Here is a 21,802-nt window from a genome sequence, read left to right as displayed (position 1 = left end):
ATGGTTGGGCCTTTTCTCCCTTGTGTGCACACACATATCCCTGTAATGAAAGATATTCTAGCCAAGATCTCTGAACTATAGAAGACAATACTGAGACTAGCCTCCTTGCCTCTCATAATAGCTCACTAAAAGCTATTTTGAGGGCTCCCCTGCCGATTTCAGTGCTTTTAAAATTGTGGGTGTTTTTGTGATTGTGAATGATGCTCCGGTAAACATACGTGTGCAGGTATCTTTTTAGTATAATGATTTGAGTTCCTTTGGGTATATTCCCAGAAGGGGAATTACCAGGTCTTATGGAAGGCCAATTTTTAGATCTTTTAGGAATTACTACACTGTTTTCCACAGAAGTTGTACTAGTTTACACTTTTAGAGTTTATAATACTCAGTGATCTATCACAGAAACAAAAAACCGAATACCACATGTTCTCACTCATAAGCGGACCCTGAACATTGATCATAATACTATAAGAAAGGGATTGACAGTAGTGGAACACTGCCAGGGGAGGGCACATAACATCGATAAGGGTACCTGATATCAAACCAGGCGAAGCGGAGACCAAAGGGAGGCCTAAACTTTACCTGTACGATGACCACTTGTCTACCTAATCCTGAATTGTACTCCACATCTTGAAAATAAAATAAAATTTTTAAAAATGTACTAGAAAAATGTGCTTACCTATTTCCTGTATAATTAAAAAAGGGAGAGGGAGCAGAATACTGTAAAAGTAAGTCCAGGCCATGACAAAAGTCAAGCAGGCAATGGAAGGAAGGGCAGGATGTTGCCCAGCCTGGAGGTGAGAGCAGCCGGATGGCTGGGATTGGCCCACATCCTCTGGGGGAGAAATGGAGACCTGGGGGCCTCGTGGGCAGGTCTTCATGGTCAGAGCCCTGGGAGGCTGGTCTCTGCAGCCAGGGCTGAGAAGCCAAGAGTTCAGTGACCCAGGCAAGGGCGTGTGCTCTCTCGGCAGGCGAAGCATGAAGCGGAAGGCGCTGTTCACCTGTCCCTTCAACGGGGACTGCCGCATCACCAAGGACAACCGGCGCCACTGCCAGGCCTGCCGGCTCAAGCGCTGTGTGGACATCGGCATGATGAAGGAGTGTGAGTGTCTAGGGGTCCCGGCAGGGTTTGGGGCCAAACTGGAGTCAGGGGAGGGCCTTGGCCAGCTATCATGCCAGTTTGGGCACAGAGGTATGCCTTCCCCTCCTCTGTGGCTGCCAGCATCCAGGGCTGGAGCATGAGTGGGACCAACCACGGGCAGCAGGGCAGCTGATCTCCAGAGTCAAAAGCACCAAGCTGCCTGTGAGCCTCTCTAGGAGTGTATGTGTGTCTCAGAAGGCCTGACAGGAGGAGAGGCAGGGCGCTGCCTTCGAAATCCCCTGTCCCTAGTCAAAGCCTTCCTCCAGGACATCTTCATATCTCACAGCTCCCTGTTCCCTGAGCTTGGAGGAAAGAACGAGGTTCAAGGACCCTAGGCTCCCTGGACTTCGGCAGAGAGGGTGGCTGTGGGTTGGGAAGAGCAGGAGCAATGGGGAGAGTAAAGATTCAGAGTGTGGCTGGCATCTGCGGTATGCCCCATCCCAGGCTTCCAGTCACCCTGGCCCCACGGACAGAGCTGAGAGCTGGTGCCCAGGGGAGACCAGGGGGACTGAGTCTGTGGGAGAGAGCACTGGGGCTCTAGAACAACACTCTGAATCCAGATGACAACAGAGGGGTGATCCTGTGGGACTTCCTGTTCAACTCTGGGGTTGGAGAAGACAATCGTGGCCGATTTACATGGATGTTCTGAACCAGCATTGAAAACAACACTTGGACTTTGCATGAAAGCTGTCATCATTATTTGGTAATCAGAGTAGCCATTGAATTCAGCAGATGCCAGGAGGGGCTGGATTGAGGGCACTGGGCCCACCTGGGCATGTGTCCTTGGCAGACTTATTTCTGCTCTCCTATCCAGACTCACTCCTGTCTTTGTCTGCACCCGAGCCCCTACCTGGCCCTAGGACAGTGCACAGGCCCTCCTAGCTGTGGACCTGAGGAGATCGAAAGTGGGGGTGCCCGGGTGCAGGCCCTCCTGACTATGGGACCACTGGGGGAGTATGGAGAGAGTAGATGCCAGGAAGATGTGTCAACAACAGAGGAAAAGACACAGGACAGGGCTTAGGGGATGGGAAATTTCTTCTTACTGGGGAAAAATTTCTTTGTTGGTGAGAAACAGGCAGAGCAGAGGCTTCCTTGGGCCTCAAGAAAGGCTCCTCTCCTGTGGGTCATGACTCCTCAGCTCCCCAGCCAACACTGGCAGCCCTGGAAGGAGTTTCCAGGCCTATGTTCCTCCTTACCTCCACAGAACACGCAGGCCTGGGCATGCTGATTGCTCCTGCCCAGCTTCTGCCCCACCCTGGGTCCTGTGTTTATCCTGGAGAGAGTGAGAATGTGGAGGCTCAATGCCTGGGTGCTTTATGGGGCTTCACACACATTCTTAGTAGGACCTTCTCAGTGTGAGGCACTAGGGTGGACATCAACCCCAGACTCCATGCAGCCCCTGTCTCCATAGAGCACACAGCCTCTGCAGGGCAGGGAGCCTGGGTTCCAAAGCTCCAGCCTCCACTGCTGAGGTCCATAAGGCACTGCTGTAGCAGTTTCCATCAGGGCCACACTTACAGGTACCTGAGAGGCCCCTCACCTATGTCTCAGGTGGGAAGGGGATGTCCTATAACTTTGTATAGGAAGCATATCTGAGACACAGAAAGGTTAAAACTTCAGAATTGGGGTCAGAAAGCAAGTTGGTGGCCAAGCTGGGACTAGACCCCAGCTCCATGTCCCCTCCTGGCCCCCATAAAGCGCACTGCAGCTACGGTGAAGGGTAGCACCAGGCCTTTGGTAAATCAGGGGGCCCTGCCCCAGGAACACCCCACTGTGGGTTAGGGAGTCAGCAGTCCAGAAGTGGATACTCGTTCCACTCCCAGATCAGCTTTGTGCCTCAGCCACCACCACTCCAGCCTACTCCTTCCCTGTGGGGTTCCAGCCATCCCTCCCCCATCTTGCCACATGCCCAGGGGAGCCCCTTGCCTATACCACTCTTGTGACTCCAGTGCAGGGAGCTATATGTAGTGTGGCTGGGCTGATAGAGCTGGGGTCTTGAGGTTGGGCCTCAGAGCGCCAGTTAAAGTAGTAACATCGGACCAGCATAAGGCTGGTGCTTTCCACTGCCCTGAGGGGAAGGTCATTCAGGAAGAGATGTAGTTCCCTGCCTCAGGTTAGCCCACTCTAGCTAACCTTGCCGATGGATCTGGACTTGGAGTTCCCTGGGCTCAGAACCCTGGGAGAGCAGCTCATTTATCACCTGGGCTGGCTGTTGTCTCTAAGACTTAGTGTTCTGAAGTCAACTGAGTGTCTTAGTATTTGCAAAATCACAGGAAGGGAGCTAAACACCCAGGCTCTCAGCAGAGAGGTAGGCCTTCCACAAAGGAGGCCTAGGAAGAGAGAGGGGATGAGACTGGAAATGAGTGTTTACTGACCATCTACATATGTCAGATACCATGTCAGGCACATGCATTTTCTTAAATTCTCCCAACACTCCCTAAATAGGTAAATACTTCAATATTTTTGAGTAGCTGAGGAAGTTCAGAAGAATTCAAATATCATGCCTCTGAGCTAATAAGATGATGGTATCAGTGTTCATTCTAACCTAGGTCTGTTGGCTTCCAAAGGCCAAGCTTGTAGGCTGCACCCCAGGCAGCCCCTCATATGCTGCCAGTGGGTCAGAGCTCACTCCATGGTGCATTTAAAGGCACTTCCTGGGGCCCTGAGAGATGGGCTGAAGAGAGCTTTTTTCCCGCTGAAGACTCCTTCTATCTCTCTTCCAGTCCTAGCTGACTTTATGCCCTTGGAATCCGAGAAATTTCATAGCTGAACTCTTATTTCTTGTTTACAATATACCTGTCCTGCACAGAACAACCTATTATGTTAACTTGTTTAATGTTTTTACAGATGTATATGTGTTTTCTTCCCAGTTGTGGCACAGTACCTGGCACATAGTAGGTACTCAGTAAATACATGTTGAATGAATGAATACTAGCTCCCATTATGCTTCTTTGTATCTCTGTATTTTCTGCAGATCCATAGATCAGTAAGAGTCTCCCAAACCTAATATTGTCTGTTGTCATTCATTTGGAAAATTTTATGTCCTTTTCCCTGTTGTCCTTAGGCCACGATTGGCATCTTGAAATGTTTTAAAATTGTTTGTGCTTGCAGATGTTTACTTTGTTAGACAGAGAGAAAGGAAGTCAAAAAGGCTACTGAATTGCCATGTAAGTTTTATAAAGTCCATGTACCAAAGTTCATGCACCTTATTCATCAGAGAGATTGACAGTTTTTGTTTTTTTGTTTTTTTAGTTGGAATCTCACTCTGTTGCCCAGGCTGGAATGCAGTGGCATGCTCACAGCCACCTCAGCCTCTACCTGCTGGCTCAGGTGACCCTTCCACCTCAGCCTTCCAAGTAGCTGGAACTAAAGGCATGCACTACCATGCCTGGCTAATTTTTTGATTTATTGTAGAGACGAGGTCTCACCAAGTTGTCCAGGCTGATCTTGAACCAGTGAGCTCAGGCAATCCTCTCACCTTGGCCTCCCAAAGTGCTGGAATTACAGGCCTGAGCCACTGCACCTGGCCACCTGACAGTCTTTTAGAGTCAGTTGGTTCTTATTCTAGGTCAGTGGCTTTTCACTTTGAATGTCTTTCTATGTGATAGCAATGACATTTTAGTATCAATCATCGAGGAAATAATTTTAAAATCCTAGGACATTAATAATCCCTTTAAACAAAGTATTTCACAAATCACAATAGCATCAGCATATGTGAGAGACATGTGACTTCATTCCCAAACAGTGTAGTCCCCAAACAGTCCTGGACGCCCATGGTTGGATGTCAGTATTTGAAACCAGTAGATCTCAGCATTTCTTTGTCTATTACCCACACCAAGGGTGGTGGTTGCTCTTTGGTACAAGTGACTGGGAAGAACAACATTATAAGGTTAACCTTGACTTTTCTTTGTCTCTTGAAAGTGAAACATTTACAAACCTTGCTACTTTCTGTCATTCTCACCTCTTCAGATGGACTGGAACACCTTGTTCAGACACAGGTTAGGCTCGTGGTTATGACCATGAAATCCAGAACCAGACTCCTCAGGTCCAAATGCCAGTTCTACCACTTGTTAGTTGTGTGACTTGAGACAAGGTATATAGCCTCTCTGGGCCTCAGTTCCAACACCCGCTAAATGGGGATAGCAATTGCACCTGCTATTGTTGTTGTTATTGAAGGTTTGTTATAAGAACTAAATATGTGAGTTAATATACAAAAGAACTCAGAGTTGTGCCTTGTACGTAGAAAAACTCTGTGTTATTCATTCTTATTAATATCATCTTTTATTACATCAAACTTGATCACCAGTATTTCTAACTCCCAAAAGTTCAGAAATCACTCTCTTTTTTTTTGAGTTGGAGTCTCACTCTGTCACCCAGACTGGGGTGCAGTGGCCGCTCCCAACCACCACAGCCTCAGCCTGCTGGGCTCCGGCGATCCTTCCACCTCAGCCTTCCAAGTAGCTGGAACTACAGGCGCGCGCTACCACGCCCAGCTAATTTTTTTATTTATTGTAGAGATGAGGTCTTGCAAGTTGCCCAGGTGGGTCTTGAACCCGCGGGCTCAGGCAATCCACTCACCTCAGCCTCCCAAAGCACAGGATTACAGGCTGAACCACCGAGCCCGGCTCAGAAATCACTCTTAAAGGGGAGAAAGACGTTTTCTAGAGGCAGGCACTGATACGAAGAGACAACTCATAGTTTCACAGAGAGGCAGACACAGGAAGCTACTAGAAATAGTCCAAGAGCCCCAAGGCCTGGCAGACTGGGCACACTATGTAACGCATACAGTCTCTGACAACCCTGAGGCATGATCTTGCCCTGCAAAACTCAGTAATTGTTCAGAATGATACCTCTGAATCATCAGGGAAAAGTTAGATGATGTTATAAATGTTCCACTATAAAGTTTTCTGTCTTAAAAACATTCTGATTGCAAACATTTAAATAAAAGAGGTCAACTTTGCTCAGCCCTCTGGTTGCCTGGAATGCCAGCTGCCATTCCCGACCCTGCAAGACACAGGCAGCACTAGAGCACTCCTCACTGTGCTTCCCTGAGTCAGAAACTGACTCGCACATAGTAGGTGGTACAATCTGTGTTGATGCACTTGATGTGTGGAGTCAGACAATCGAGCAAGCACCAAGTCCAGGTAGCCCGGTGGGCTAGCCTTTGTGGGGGAACACACAAGAATTGCAAGACGTGGCCCCTGCCCTGCCTTTAAGTAACCTGCAATCCAGGGAAGGAGACCTTGAACTTCCAGGGCTCTCTCCACAGACATGGACTGAAACCTGCACTAACTGTGAATCTTACAGAGCAGAAGACCATGGGGTGCCAAAGACTAGATTTGCAGCATGTATAAGAAATGAAGTTCAGTGCAGATTGGGGTAATCAAGAAAGCCTTCAGCGCCTTTGGGAGGCTGAGGTGAGTGGATTGCCTGAGCCTGCAGGTTCGAGACCCGCCTGGGCAGGCGAGACCTCATCTCTACGATAAATCAAAAAATTAGCCAGGCGTGGTAGCGCACATCTATTGTTCCAGCTACTTGTAGCGGAAGGATCGCCAGAGCCCAGCAGGTTGAGGCTGCGGTGGCCGGGAGTGGCCACTGCACTCCAGTCTGGGTAACAGTGAGACTCCAACTCAAAAAAAAAAAAAAAAAGTCTTCGTTGCTGAAGAGGGCTGTAAACTGAGCATTGAGGAACAGATAGAACTCACACAGCTATTGGGGAGAGGAGGCTCAGCTAGACAGGCACCTAGCACAAGTGGAAATGCAGCATGAGTGGGCTGTGTTCACAGCCAGCAATGCCCACAAGCCTAGATCAGAAGCTGTGTCCAGAGGTGCTGGGAAACGAGTCTAGAAAGGTAAGAAGGAAGCAAGCCGTGGAGAACTTTGACTTTGGTTTGGCCGTGGCAGGCAGCAGAGGCTGGGAAGAGTCTCTGGACCGAAGAATGACATCACAGAATCAAAGGGGGGTTAGCGAAGTCCAGTTAGGCTGAGATACATGTCTGAGGACACTGTGGTGTGACTGACAGAGCCAGGCCACCCTCACTCAGTTCCCGTCGTCTTCTCCGCCTCACCTTCCAGGTGAGCAGGAAAGACCAGACACCTAATCTTCGACTCCCTGGGCTAGGGCCTTACACCCTGCAATTCCCTGGGATGCTCCCTGCTCCTTCCCTCCCACCCTGCCTGACCCCTAGGGTCTGAGCAGACACCCTCTATGAGAGGAGAGTTGACAGCTCTTGGGGCAGGTGAGTCAGTTGTGTGGGTGTGGCCTCCTCCCAGCCCTCCTCTTGGAGGGAGGTACCATCTCTTGCAGCTGGTCCCCCTTTCCTGCTCTGCCTGTGGCTCCGGTCATCCACTCCCACCCGCCATAGGTTCTTCCTCATACCCCACCAACTTTTGTCATCCTTTCCCCTACCTTAGGGGCCTACGCCGATGGGCCTTTCTGGAAGCTTGGAACTCACCCACTCTGGGCTTCTGGTTCCTTTCCCTGCTCTTGTGAAACTCCCCAGTTCTGTGGGCAGAGGCTCTGGCAGCCCCAGCACCAAGCAAGTAGCTACAGGCCAAGGGCCTTGGTGCCCACTCCTGCCTCAGCGCTCTGCAAACCCCGGCCAGGAGGTCTGTTTGCCCAGCCTATGCCAGGCAGCCCTGCTCCCAGCCCCTCCCTCCCAGCAACTGCCCCAGCATGGTGAGGCAGGCACAGCTCCTACACAAGCCTGCAGGTGTGTAGGGTCTCCCCACGGCCTGACACCCTGACCAGCGGCCAGGGAAAACTTCCAAGATTAGAGCTGTGAGGCCTCAGCCTTCTGGGTCCTAAAGAGGACTTGAAAACATCCATGGGCAGAAATATCGAGGCTCTACAGGCTGGAGGAGAAGTGGTTTTGCAGACAACTGAAGAGGCCAAGTCCTTCTATGTTGGCAAGAGTAGACCAAGGCCGGGTGTGGTGGTTCAAGCCTGTAATCCCAGCACTTTAGGAGGCTGAGGTAAGGGGTTTGCCTGAGCCCACATGTTTGAGAACAGCCTGGGCAACCTAGCGAAACCTCATCTCTACAATAAATCAAAAAATTAGCCAGGTGTGGTAGCATCGCCTGTGGTTCCGGCTACATGGAAGGCTGAGGCAGAAGGATTGCCAGAGCCCAACAGGTTGACACTGGGGTGGTCGTGAGCATGCCACTGCACTCCAGTCTGGGCGATGGAATGAGACTCCAAAAAAAAAAAAAAAGATTAGACCAAATGCCAGAGTTCCAAGTCTAGAAACCTGGACATGGGCGTGGCCACATAGAGGCGTCTTCTCAGCATCTCCTAGCCTCTGAGTCTGCAAATGTCCACACAGTCATTATTTCACTTCCTCTCCACTCTGATATCGTCTTCAAGATCCTGGAACTTGGGGAATGGAAGGGAGAAGAGAACTAACATTTAGTGAGCATCTATGTTGTGCCAGGCACATACTCAGCTCTTAAACAAGTCAATCCTTTGAGATAGGGGTAATTCCTTCCCCTACCTGCATACACACACATGCACGTACACACACACACACACACACACACACACACACACACACACATACACTTTATGGAGGAAGGTTCAAGAAAGGGACCTTAGAAGAGATTATATGGTCCAAACTTCTTATTTTACAAATTAGTTCTTGTTTGTTTGTTTTGTTTTTTAATTGGGATCTCACTCTGTCACCCAGACTGGATGTCACTCCAGTGGCATGATCATGGCTCACCACAGCCTCAAACTCCTGGGCTCAGGCGATCAGCTCACGTCAGCCTCCTGAGTAGTTGGGTCTACAGGTGCATGCCACCACACCCAGCTAAATGTTTAATTATTTTTTGTAGAGACAAGGTCTCACTATGCTGTCCAGGCTGATCTCGAACTCCTGGGCTCAAACAATACTCTCACCTTGGCCTCCCAAAGTGCTGGGATTACAGGTGGGAGCCACCGTGCCCAGCCAGCCCAGAGAATTTACACAGTTTGCCCAAGGTCCCACAAATCATTCTTGAGAACCCAGGCTTCCTAACGCCCAGACCATCCCACCTCTCAGATCCTCTTCTTCTCTCACGTGTCTTCCTTTTCACCATGGAAGACCCAATTTTCCTCCATATGAGGAAATCGGAGTCCCCTGTGGCAGGAGCCACTGGAGGAAGGTTTCTTGGAGGAGCCAGCCCCCCTGACTCCCCTTCCCACCCCACAGTCATCCTGACCGATGAGGAGGTGCAGCGGAAGCGGGAGATGATCCTGAAGCGGAAGGAGGAGGAGGCCTTGAAGGACAGCCTGCGGCCCAAGCTGTCTGAGGAGCAGCAGCACATCATCTCCATCCTGCTGGACGCCCACCACAAGACCTTTGACCCCACCTACGCTGACTTCTGCCAGTTCCGGGTACGTCCGCCTGGCCGGGGAGGATGCGTGGCCCCAAGGAGAAACACAAGTACAGCTGGGGCTGGGAAGTGGGGATGAAGGGAGACCGGCATCCAGGCATAGAACTGGGACAGGACAGAGGTTGCTCTGCCCTCTGGCATTGGAAACCTCACTCTCCTGCAGACCTTCCTCGAAGCCATTCCTATCGAAGACCAGGGCCCAGGTAGGAAGGTGGCCCCAACACGTATGTCTCAGAAGCCCCATCTTTCCCTTCCAGCCTCCAGTTCGTGTGGGTGACGGAGGGAGCCTTCCTTCCAGGCCCAACTTGAGGCTCACACCCAGCTTCTCCGGGGACTCCTCCTCCTCCTGCTCAGATCACTACATCACCTCTCCAGGTAAGTAGGACTTAATGCCTCCAGGGAGCCCACCCCACCTGCCCTCGGGCTGCCGGATGGAAGGACATGGAGGTACTTCATACCGTGTGCCACACGGTGTCCTCAGAAGAGGGTGACCGACCAGGGGCTCGTGCTGGGGACGAGGCCAGGCTGGGATTCTGGCTGTGTCATGTTAACCTCTGGAGCCTCTGACCTTTCCCATAAGCCAGGTATCAGCCCATGGCCCCCTCCATGAGGGGGTGACCTGCCTCCTTTTTTTTTTTTGAGTTGAAGTCTCACTCTGTCGCCCAGACTGGAGTGCAGTGGCCGCTCCCGGCCACCGCAGCCTCGCCTGCTGGGCGCCGGCGATCCTTCCACCTCAGCCTTCCGAGTAGCTGGAATTACAGGCATGCGCTACCACCCCAGCTGATTTTTTGACTTATGTAGAGATGAGGTCTCGCTGCCCAGGCGGGTCTCGAACCCGCGGGCTCAGGCAATCCACTCACCTCAGCCTCCCGAAGGCGCGGATTACAGGCTGAGCCACCAAGCCCGGCTCTTGTAACCCTTTTCAACCTTCCTCTTCATCACCCTGCCTTGTTCTCCCCCTGCCTCCCTCCCTCCACCTCCCACCCGACCCTCGTGTTCTCTGCTTGGGGCCTGCAGGAGGGCAGAGATGGAAAACCCCCTCCCCTCTAGGCAACTAGCAACCTCAGATCTGGCACTTCCAGACTCAGTGATGAATCAGTGCATGGATCCAGAATAGGAGGAAGGAGTCCCAGTACCCCGGACAGATAGCAATTGGAGTCAGATGTGGTGTCTACTCAGTAGAGACAGGAGGGAGGTAGGAGGTGGGAAGGGGATAAAAACAAGCACTGACCACAGCACTCACAGGCCTATCCCTTGTAGGGATCTCTCCCACCTGTCATGTTTCTCTACTCACCTTCCTGCTCTTGTCACCTGATGGCAATTCATTTGCACCAATGAGGGGCAACCTGTATAAGCTATGCATGGGTCTATACCTCAGCGTTTAATAATAACTTCCTATTATTTAGAAGTTTAGGTACCCTCTCACAGGTTGATTAAAGGTGTTTGCCTCAGCAGTGATATGTTCCGTATAGCATATGTTTATTTAAAAACTCAAACAAACCGGGCTCAGTGGCTCAGCCTGTAATCCCTCGCCTTTGGGAGGCTGAGGTGAGTGGATTGCCTGAGTCCGCGGGTTCGAGACTCGCCTGAGCAACTTGACGAGCCCTCATATCTACAATCAATCAAAAAATCAGCCGGGTGTGGTAGCGCATGCCTGTAATTCTGGCTACTTGGAAGGCTGAGGCGGAAGGATCGCCAGAGCCCAGCAGGTCGAGGCTGCGGTGGCCGGGAGCAGCCACTGCACTCCAGTCTGAGCGACAGAGTGAGACTCCAACTCAAAAAAAAAAATTAGCCTATGTGATGGAGTGTGCCTGCAGTCCCAGCTACTTGGGAGTCTGAGGTGAAAGGATTGCCTGAGCCCCAGGAGGTCAAGGCTACAGTCAGTGGTGAACTTGTCACTGCACTCCAGCCTAGTCAACAGAGTGAAACCCCAACTCAAAACAACAAACCAAACAAATAAGCATTTAGTTTACAGGCAAAAAGTGTAGATGTTCTATTTTGCGGTTCTTTGGTCATTAGTGAGGTTGAAATTTTTTTTCCATGGGCTGATTCATCCCAAATTTATTTTTGATTGAGGTCATTAGGAATAGCATGTGATCTACAAAATCATTTGTTTCTCTGAGTATCTCTCTGGCTCTTTACTGCCTCACACTGCTGAAAGAAGAGACAGGGAGAGCCCCAGAGGGAAGTCCAGCGCTGAAGAGTGACATTTGAGGAGAGGCAGTCACTGTGGGACTCGCAGTTGGTCCTGCTACTCGGGTGCACAAGGTCCTCGCAGGGGCTGGCAGAAGGGCATCTGGCCTGAGCATCCTTAAACAGCTCTTTCTCTTCCTTCATCCCCCAGACATGATGGAGCCATCCAGCTTCTCTAACCTAGATCTGAGCGAAGAGGACTCAGATGACTCTTCTGTAACCTTGGACATGTCCCAGCTCTCTATGCTGCCCCACCTGGCTGACCTGGTCAGTTACAGCATCCAAAAGGTCATCGGTTTTGCCAAAATGATCCCAGGGTTCAGGTAAGAAACTTCTGCCATGTCGAGGGAGCAGAGTCAGAATTCTAGAGTGATCTAGAAGAAAACTTGGAGATTATCCATCTACTGCTTCCCCAAAATAGACACTCAGGCCCTGCCCCAGAACTCCTAAATCAGAATCTCTGGGGTAGACCTAGGGATCTGTATTTAAGGAAGGGCAGCCTGTGCTGCCTTACTCTGTGGGCCAGTACTGGAGAGCTGGTTCATCCTGCACTTTCTGGAGGATGGAGTGAAAGCCCAGAGAAGCTCAATGTTCAGCCAGGATTACTTTCTGGTGTTGGAGTCAGCATGACCGAGCCAGGCCTAGAACGTCCAGTTCACTGCTGTGTCCACTCCAGCTGGCTTGACTCCAGTCCTCATGTTATCCATTTATATTCAACCTACACTATTCTTCCACTCCCAGTTCTGAGATCAGAATGAAGTGACAGAGAGGAGAAAGGGCTGACCATGTAGACTTGTGGAATAGCCTAGGCATCCCAGAGAAAGACAGGTTTCCTGGCACATGTGATCTAGGCATTCTTCACCAAAATTTACATTTAAAGACCGTTTTCTAATCATATCTGAAACCTTTCTGCCAACCTAGGTATAAGAAGTTCTACCGTAGTAGGGATCCTCCTTTATGGATTCATTCATACAAGTTTTACTCATTCATTCCAACATTTTATGGTTTTACTACTAATGACATGTATAATAATAGTTATATGTAAATGTCCACATAGCATTAAATATTCTTAAAACAATAGAGCATTGATGCACTTAGTAGATATGTTGGAAGTGAGATTTATATTTGTATATATTTATATCCACAGTCTTTCCAAAATTTCATTTGGTATATTGCCATAAAATGCATATACAATGTGGTTGAGAATAGAAAGAAATACATCAATATCAAGCAACATTATTATCATTTCAAGTAGCAGCAATAGCTGTAGTTACAGCAGGAAGGGCAGGATGCTTCCTCGATACTGATGCTCAGATTCAGTGCTGGATTGCTAGGGACTGGAAAATGAGTTAACATTGCTGGCTCTGGATGGAAACTAATATAGGGTGCCATGTATTGTTTTGTGAACCTCTCTGCTATGTAGAAAAGTCATCAGTTATTGTTTAAATGACTGCCTTGCCAGCTAATTCACAGAGCTAAACCCAGCACTTTCTAGTTTGTTTTTGCCCTCTGACAACTATCTCTGTTATTTTATGCCTCTCCCCAACCCAAATCCCAGAAACTCTTCCCCTGGAATTAATCTTAAAATTGCAAGGAAGAGAGAAACAGCACACAGTGTTGAGACACTCACTGCACTGTGCATTGTGGTTGCAGGGACAAGAGTACAAGCCCCTCTGTCAGACAGACAGGAGTGAGTAGCTGATCTCCTGTGAGCCCTGCATCATGCTGGACCTGTGGTTTATCCTCAGAGTCTTTCCTTGGAACTGACAACACATTCCATCGAGCACAAGTTCTAACATCCTCCTTCATGCTTTGTGTTACTGTTTGCAAACTCCACATATTCCAAAATCGTGTTGTGTGTAAACAGCTAGGGAAAAATTGCTGAAGCTCTCAGCTTCTTTCCCAACACCAGGTAGCAGTTCTCATCTGCATGGGATTCACCTCTCCCTGCTCTGATGGGGAGTTGAACAGAAGACTCCAAAGTCTTCCCCAGATACCAAGGCCAAGTGATTCCAAGTGGTGGCTGGGATTGTGCCCATTGGAAAACTGTCCTAAGAAGACAGTTTCTCATTAAACCAGATTATCCCAATGCTGCCCCCTTCACTAAGTAACCCAAGCCATCATTTTTCTCCTGTGTCCTTGGCCCCTATCACTTACCCTCTCACATGTCCCCTGTCACAAATAGCACTACTATCCCCTCAATTTCCCTCCCTAAAGTTGAGATGAGCTCTTCTCTCTTCCTTTCCTCATTCTCCCCAAGGTTCCCTGCTGTAGCCCTGCAGTCATGGCCAAGGATGGTAGATGCGGGCAGGTACCAGAGCTGCCCAGCTGTTGATGCAAAATAGTTTAACCCATTTTGCATCAATAGTTGGGCAGCTCTGGTACCTGCCCACATCTACCATCCTTGGCCTTGGCCTGAGAAGTCCCAGAGCAGAATGTTTCCAATAAAAATGGAGCAGGCCTTGGCAAGAGCTCTTGGGGGAACACTGAGGTGGACACTCTCTGTGACCCGACAGAGGTCATGCAGAGTCTGGACTGGAGCCCAAGCCCAGGCTCCAACTGGGCCCAGGCAGGACCAGCCCAGCAGCTCTCTGTTTCTGCTGGCTTCCACACTTAGGGGTTCTGTTTTTCCAAGAAGTGAAAGAACAGTCCTTGGTGGCTTTGATCTTGCTGCCTGTAGGCGGGGGCGGAGGGTGTGGGGAAGGCAGGATGAGACTTCTGTGTGGGTGACTGGGGAGGGGGATGGGATGAGTCTCCAGTGCGGGCATGAGACCAACATGGGGCGGGGCTGGATGGGCTGTTCTGGGTGTGAACTGCTCCATGGTGTGGCCTTGGCCCTGCTTCCTCCTCCCACTTTCCCTCCCTCAGTCTCTCTGTCTCACCCCACAAATCTTCATCCTTGGGCATGGCAAAAGAAACGCATTGAGGAAGTGGTGTCAGCAGCAGCATCTAAATGACCAGGGCCTAGGACACCCAGGCTTCATTGCCAAGTAAAGTACACGAGACCCGGCCATATCAACTGGAGCCCAGTCCTCTGGGCTAGATGCCATCAACCCCACTGCCACTTCCATCTCCACAGCTCCTTCCTGGGTCAAAGGTCGGGAGCCCATCCTGCTTTCTTCGTGCTATGCCCCTTCTTCCACATCTATTTATTCATCCATCCAACGAACAGCTTTCTTATGTGAACTGTGAGGGACAAGAGTTGACTAGGGCACAGTCCCTGGCATCCAGGGATTCCGACTCTGATGAAAGAGTCAGACATATAAACAACTGCTGCAGAGAGATAAGAGGTCTACTAGGAACCTGCTAGAAGGACCGTGGGAATGCAGGAGAGGAGGGACTGGGCTCTGCCTGTGGGGGTGGGAAAGACAAGACAGCCATGCAATTCCAGGGCACATGTGAGGTGTCCAGAAGTGGCTGCAGGCACGAAGACAGGGTGTAAACATCACACAGGTCAGGGAGGAGGCTCGGAGCCCAAGCTGGTCCTGTCATCGCAGAACATGCTCTCTGACTGGTTTCCCTTTAACTCTGCCTCTCTCCCCGACCCACCACAATCCCTAGTTCTGGCTATGGACTGCACTTAGAAAGTCCCTGTATTTCCAGACCGTGGGAGGTCATTTTGGGTCATTTTGGGTTTGCCTTCCTAGCAGTAGTGTATCTGGATCACAACAAGCAGTGATTCCACTGACGTCTCTCTAGCCCGCACGTATGGATGTATGTTCACTGCTGGCCACCCATTTGAGTGTAGCATTGAACAAAAGGTAGTGTACACAGAATTACTCATAACAGCAAACATTAGAAGCAACCAAAAATGTCCAAAAATAGATAACTGAGAGACTGATTAAATAACTTAAAGTATACGGCTATGATGTAACATTACGCAATACACTAAGAACTGGAGTAAAGAATTTTGAGTGATACAGGATGTGGCATATAGAATTAGTATGAACTCAAGTGTGTTAATATATATATGAGTATATATATTTGCATAGAAAACAGGAAGGAAATATAACAAAATGTCAAGCAATTATGAGCAATTTGCTGTTATATATTTTCTGTATTTTCCAAAGATTTGATAATAGATGTTTTACTTGTATAATGAGTTAAAAACCAAATGGGGGTGGTGTTAGTTTTCATTTTGTAAATGTGGATTGAGCATCTAGAGAAAGTGACAAGGATGGTGAGATGTTTAGACACTGTGTCATTAGATTGTCTTTCCTAGAAAAGATGATAGGACAACATGGTAGTTATCTTTATTATTATTTTTGTTTGTTTGTTTTTGTTTTTGAGTTGGAGTCTCACTCTGTCACACAGATTGGAGTGCAGTGCAGTGGCCGCTCCTGGCCACCACAGCCTCGACCTGCTGGGCTCCAGCGATCCTTCTGTCTCAGCCTTCCAAGTAGCTGGAACTACAGGCACGCGCTACCACACCTAGCTAATTTTTGATTTTATGTAGAGATGAGGTCTCACCAAGTTGCCCAGGCAGGTCTTGAACCCGTGGGCTCAGGCAATCCACTCTCCTCAGCCTCCCAAGGCATGGGATTACAGGCTGGGCCACCGAGCCCGGCTTGGTAGTTGTCTTTAAAGAAAGAAATCCATTAGCCACGATTCAAGAGAAGTCTGGTTTTATGTTTCTTGAAAGTACAAAACTATAAGCAAGGCTGGGTGCGGTGGCTCGTGCCTATAATCCCAGCACTTTGGGAGCCCGAAGTGAGAGGATCGCCTGAGCCCATGGGTTCAAGACCAACCTGGGCAACTTGGCGAGACCTCATCTCTACAATAAATCAAAAAATTAGCTGGGTGTGGTGGCTAATGCCTGTAATTCTAGCTACTTGGAAGACTTAGATGGAAGAATTACCTGAGCCCAGCAGGTCAAGGCTGCAGTGACTGTGAGCAGGGTGCCACTGCACGCCAGCCTGGGCAACAGAGTAAGACTCCAACACAAAAATAAAAAAAATTGTAAGCAAAAAAATGAATGTATCATCATGTGGGTTGTAGTTCAACAAGAGAAGAGGCCATTAACCCAGGAACTGTCTAACAGCCTCATGGCTGTGCCCAGAGACCCTGAGCACCCTGACCCCAGGAGAGTCCTGCAGAAACTGAGCCATCTCTAGAAATACCTAAGAGGGGACTTGCAACTCTAGCACTTTGTGATTTTTTTCTTTTTTTTTTGAGTTGGTGACTCTGTCACCCAGACTGGAGTGCAGTGGCACGTTCCCGGCCATCGCAATCTCGCCCTGCTAGGGTCCGGTGATCCTCCCACCTCAGCTTTCCAAGTAGCCGGAACTATAGCCGCACATTACCATGCCCGGCTAATTTTTTATTTATTGTAGAGATGAGGTCTCGCCAAGTTGCCTGGACAGGCTTTGAACCTACGGGCTCAGGTAATCCACTCACCTCAGCCTCCCAAAGTGCTGGGATTACAGGCTGAATCACTGAGCCCGGCCATGATTTTTTTCAATACAGATTATTTTTTGGCCATCCTGCAAGCCTCTGCATGACCCAACGTGTATCACCTGTTGATATAAAACTCTCCTCTGTTGATATCTGCTTCCCATCTTTTCATACCCAAGTCAGTGCAGCCACAAAGGGATGACAGCCTGTCTACAGGATATCCAGGGGGAAAGTAGACATTCAGGAAGAGAATGGTAGTAAAAGCCGGAAGCAAACTGATCTGTAGGCCCTGCCTCTTCCTTGCCATTGTTCCAACAAGCCCAGCTCATGACTCAGAAGAGTGGAACTAGTCATTGGCCTCTCGACTTGTCAACACATATTTATTGATCCTCTTGTTGTGCTTAGGGCTCAGTGATCAGCATGAGGGTAATGGTAAAGTAATTTAGAGGTGGTACTGGCCCTGAAGTAACTTACAAAGAATAATCAGAGACAAGTATATAAAGGACAGAGTGGAAGGGGAAAGGCAAAATAAGAGCATCAAGAAATAGCCCTAAGCCGGGCTCGGTGGCTCAGCCTGTAATCCCGCGCCTTTGGGAGGCTGAGGTGAGTGGATTGCCTGAGCCCACGGGTTCAAGACCCGCCTGGGCAGGCGAGACCTCATCTCTACAATAAATCAAAAAAATTAGCCGGGCGTGGTAGCGCGTGTCTGTAGTTCCAGCTACTCGGAAGGCTGAGGCGGAAGGATCGCCGGAGCCCAGCTGGTTGAGGCTGTGGTGGCCGGGAGCCGCCACCGCACTCCAGTATGGGTGACAGAGTGAGACTCCAACTCAAAAAAAAAGAAGAAAAAGAAAAAGAAATAGCCCTGATTATGCTGGAGAGAATCGAGGGAGGAGGCTTTAAGGGAAACCACATTGCATTTGGGACCAGAAAGATAAGATGGAGCATTAGAAGGGTGTTTGGATGAGGCCATAATATGCTCAGAGACATGCTGGTGTAAGAACATACATCCAGCTGGGCTCGGTGGCTCAGCCTGTAATCCCGCACCTTTGGGAGGCTGAGGTGAGTGGATTGCCTGAGCCCGCGGGTTCGAGACCCGCCTGGGCAGTGAGACCTCATCTCTACAATAAATCAAAAAATCAGCCAGGCGTGGTAGAGCACGCCTGTAGTTCCAGCTACTTGGAAGGCTGAGGTGGAAGGATAGCCAGAGCCCAACGGGTTGAGGCTGCGGTGGCCGGGAGCGGCCACTGCACTCCAGTCTGGGCGACAGAGTGAGACTCCAACTCAAAAAGAAAAAAGAAAAAAGAACATACATCCTCCGGGTGTGAGTAGTCCAGTATCGCTCGAATGGAATGTTGATGGAGTTTGCCATAGGAATGAGGGTTGGAAACACAGGTTGGAGCCAAGTTATAGAGTATGGACTTGATCCTAGAGTGTTTGAGAGCCAGGGAGGATTTCTGAACACAAGAGTGATGTTTATCTGTAGCAGCAGTAAGAAAGATGAATGAGAGGCCATAGAGACTTGTGACCAGGAAGAGTGATTGACCTGTGAACCAGAGCTCTCCTGATGGAAGTGGGAATGAGGTCAAGGGCTCAGAAAATGTCCTGGAGACAGAGTTGGTTGAGCTTACTACTGAGAAGGGCTGGAGGACAGGGAAAGGGAGAGGAAAATAAGTTGTTGCCAATGACTCTGGCCACACTGTTTGCAGACTGCCATATCCTTGCCTCTACACCAAGAGCTTCCTCAGGCTGTCTTCCTGCCCTTCATAGCTGTGGCTGCTTAGTCACTGGGCTTTCCTAGTCTTAGTGACTGAGCCACTTCTCTTCTCACCTTGGCACACGATCACAGTCTTGAGCTGATCTCTCTCAAGGAACACTCTTATCCCTTCCAACCCAGGGCACCTGGCAGGTATACACCTGTCAAAACACTACACTGATCTGTATGACTTGAGGTCTTGACCTCCCGCTTGCCCTCCCTGGCAGAGACCTCTCCTCTGAGGACCAGATCGTGCTGCTGAAGTCAAGCGCCATTGAAGTCATCATGTTGCGTTCTAACCAGTCCTTCATCATGGACGACATGTCCTGGACCTGTGGCAGCCAGGACTACAAGTACCGTGTCAGTGATGTGACCAAAGGTGCGTCTGGACTCCGCTTCTGCCTTTTCCAGTTCTCAAGCCCTGGCTGTACCCCTCCTGGGGTCATGGGCCCCGGTCAGACACATGGGATGGAGCTAGGCAGAGACAACAGGAAGAGGGGGTAAGGGTGGGACCCAGTCAGGGCAGGCTAGAATCTGCCCACAGCGCCTGCCCATTGTCTCTCACAGCCGGCCACAGCCTGGAGCTGCTCGAGCCCCTCATCAAGTTCCAGGTGGGGCTGAAGAAGCTGAACTTGCATGAGGAGGAGCATGTCCTGCTTATGGCTATCTGCATCGTCTCCCCAGGTATGGGGCCAAGAAGGGAGGCGCTCCAGGGACTGGGAGGTGGGGACTGTGAAGGACAAAGACCATCTGCGAGCCAGCAGGGCATTCTGGGAGGAGCTGCGAGCAAAAGGAGAGGAAGATAAGGAAGCACCTACTTTGCTGGGTTTGCGTAGCCCACAGGGTGTGTGCGTGTTGACGGGCTCCTCACTACATCCTTGGCTTTGCCTTACAGAGACTGTAGGTGATTCATAGGTAGGATTCTGAGGAACCAGATAAACAGGGTTCCTCAGACCCTAGACAAGCCTGAGTGTTCCTAGCTCTCAGGCTCTGCTCTTGTGTGAACTGGGTTGAACTTTCCTGTCACTTGAGGTTCCTCAGAGGTAGGTACAAAGTCCTGGTGGACGGTTCTGACTGAATTGGAGACAGTATGCTATGATGCTTGACCTCTTTGGCTTGTTTGGGGTGAGGAGAAAGAAAAAAGACTGAAGAGGAAGCTATTGTAGCCTTGGGGATATTATATTGATGATGAGGCCCAAGTGAAGCAGCCCTGCATCAGCCTGGACTGTGTTCAGGGGACAAGCTAGTGGCCTCTACCAGGGATGTTTTCCTGGGCTGGAGGCCCAGCCAGCATTCACTAACTCACTCATTTATACACTCAGCAATGATTTCTTGAGCACCTACTAGGTGCCAGGCACTGTGCTAGGCACAGGAATTCATCAGCAAACAGGACACATTTGGTCCCATGAAGGCTTAGGAGGAGATATTAAGCAAATGCTATTTAACAACTAATTCCTAATATGACGAGAGTTCTAAAAATAAAGGTGCAGGTGATACTTAGGAGGTCATAATAGAAGGAAGGACTCTGACCTGGTCTGGGTGTGGAGGTAGAGGGGTGTCAGGAATGGTCTTCTGGAGGAAGGCCTTTTAAGCAGTTACCAGAAGGATCAGGAAGAGTCAGGTCAAGATAGCGGAAGCAGAGGGAACACAGATGTGAAGCCTGGTGACCAGAAAGCCAGACGCATCGGGACACTGTGTGGAAGAAAGTGGCGTAGAGATGGGGAGCCAGATGAGATGGGGCCGAGGCCAGACAGGCCCCAAAAGGGACCTAAGACTCAATCCTAAATGCAGTGGGAAGTTATGGAGGGACCTTGGGCCGGGCGGTGGTATCTCATGTCAGCAGCCGTACAGGAGTGACCTGGGGGATGCTGCGGTTGGTGTCAGTGTGGGTGGAGGGTGGAGAGATGGAGGAACAAGCAGCCCAGCTCAGAACACCCATGCCTCCACCCGTGTGCACAGATCGACCGGGGGTGCAGGACGCTGCACTGATCGAGGCCATCCAGGACCGCCTGTCCAACACACTGCAGACCTACATCCGCTGCCGCCACCCACCCCCAGGCAGCCACCTGCTCTACGCCAAGATGATCCAGAAGCTGGCCGACCTGCGCAGCCTCAACGAGGAGCACTCCAAGCAGTACCGCTGCCTCTCCTTCCAGCCCGAGTGCAGCATGAAGCTCACGCCCCTCGTGCTCGAAGTGTTTGGCAATGAGCTCTCCTGACTAGGGCAGCCTGCGGTGGCACCTGGGGCTGTTCTTCCGGGGCCACGTTCCCGGGCCCAGGGCTGGCGACGGCCCAGCAGCTCTCCCCTCCCTCTCTGGAGTTCAGCCCCTCCTCCGCCACTGCCCAGTCCATCCTCTTTCCTGCCCAACCTAAACCCAGGTTCCCCTTTCCTACAGGCTCTTCCCCAGTCCCTTGAGACCTCGGTTAGGAAGAATTGCTGTTCATTTGACAGAGAAACTCAAGTGGGGTCAGAGGGCAGAGGCTGAAGGCAGGGCCTTGCCCGGGGATGCCCCACCACCCCATAAGTGGCTGCTGGCTGGTGCCAAGGGAACAGGCAGGCTGCACCCATTCCTCAGGGACAGAGACATCTGGACCTCCCCCAGGCCTACGTGAACTGAGCCTGGGGGGGGATCTTCATCCCCTGCCCACCCACAATAAATTACCAGCCCATGGCTCCCACCCTCCCCTTCTCCTCCTACCTCCAGACGGCACGTTCTATCCCTGGACTGCATGCCACCGTGGGACTCCGTCCCCAGTCTTCCCACCCCCAGCCCATCTAAAACACTCACTGCCAAGGATGACCAAAAACGAGGTGACTAAGGTCACAACCACCCCCTTGCCCACCTCTGCCAGCCAAAGAACACTCGCCTGGCCCCTCAGTGCCCACCTTCATCCCATCGCTATGGTGATACTCTCACAGGCAATTGTTCTGGTGCAGTGGACTTTCCGCC

At 50.5% G+C, this 21,802-nt stretch overlaps 1 protein-coding gene across 1 annotated transcript; it reads left to right on the top strand.

The window, feature by feature from the left end:
- The first annotated feature begins 971 nt into the window (after positions 1-971).
- VDR (vitamin D receptor) lies at positions 972-21,538 on the top strand. Its single transcript, XM_008067164.2, has 7 exons — positions 972-1,099; positions 9,328-9,512; positions 9,769-9,886; positions 11,856-12,027; positions 19,079-19,230; positions 19,419-19,535; positions 20,811-21,538. Exons 1-7 carry the CDS (start codon positions 976-978, stop codon positions 21,068-21,070), a joined length of 1,128 nt encoding a protein of 375 aa, XP_008065355.2. The 5' UTR covers positions 972-975; the 3' UTR covers positions 21,071-21,538.
- The last annotated feature ends 264 nt before the right edge of the window (positions 21,539-21,802 follow it).

The sequence above is a fragment of the Carlito syrichta genome, unplaced genomic scaffold (assembly GCF_000164805.1).
Source record: "Carlito syrichta isolate Samal-C Ts95f unplaced genomic scaffold, Tarsius_syrichta-2.0.1 Scaffold309322, whole genome shotgun sequence".
NCBI classification, from domain to species: Eukaryota; Metazoa; Chordata; class Mammalia; order Primates; family Tarsiidae; genus Carlito; species Carlito syrichta.
This window is presented reverse-complemented; position numbering and strand designations above follow the sequence as displayed.

Excerpts from the sequence above, each read along its gene's own strand:
- VDR (XM_008067164.2), top strand. The coding sequence starts at position 976 with ATGAAGCGGAAGGCGCTGTTCACCTGTCCCTTCAACGGGGACTGCCGC. Across the intron at positions 1,100-9,327 it reads CATCGGCATGATGAAGGAGT|TCATCCTGACCGATGAGGAG; the intron begins GTGAGTGTCTAG and ends CCCACCCCACAG. Across the intron at positions 9,887-11,855 it reads TCACTACATCACCTCTCCAG|ACATGATGGAGCCATCCAGC; the intron begins GTAAGTAGGACT and ends TTCATCCCCCAG.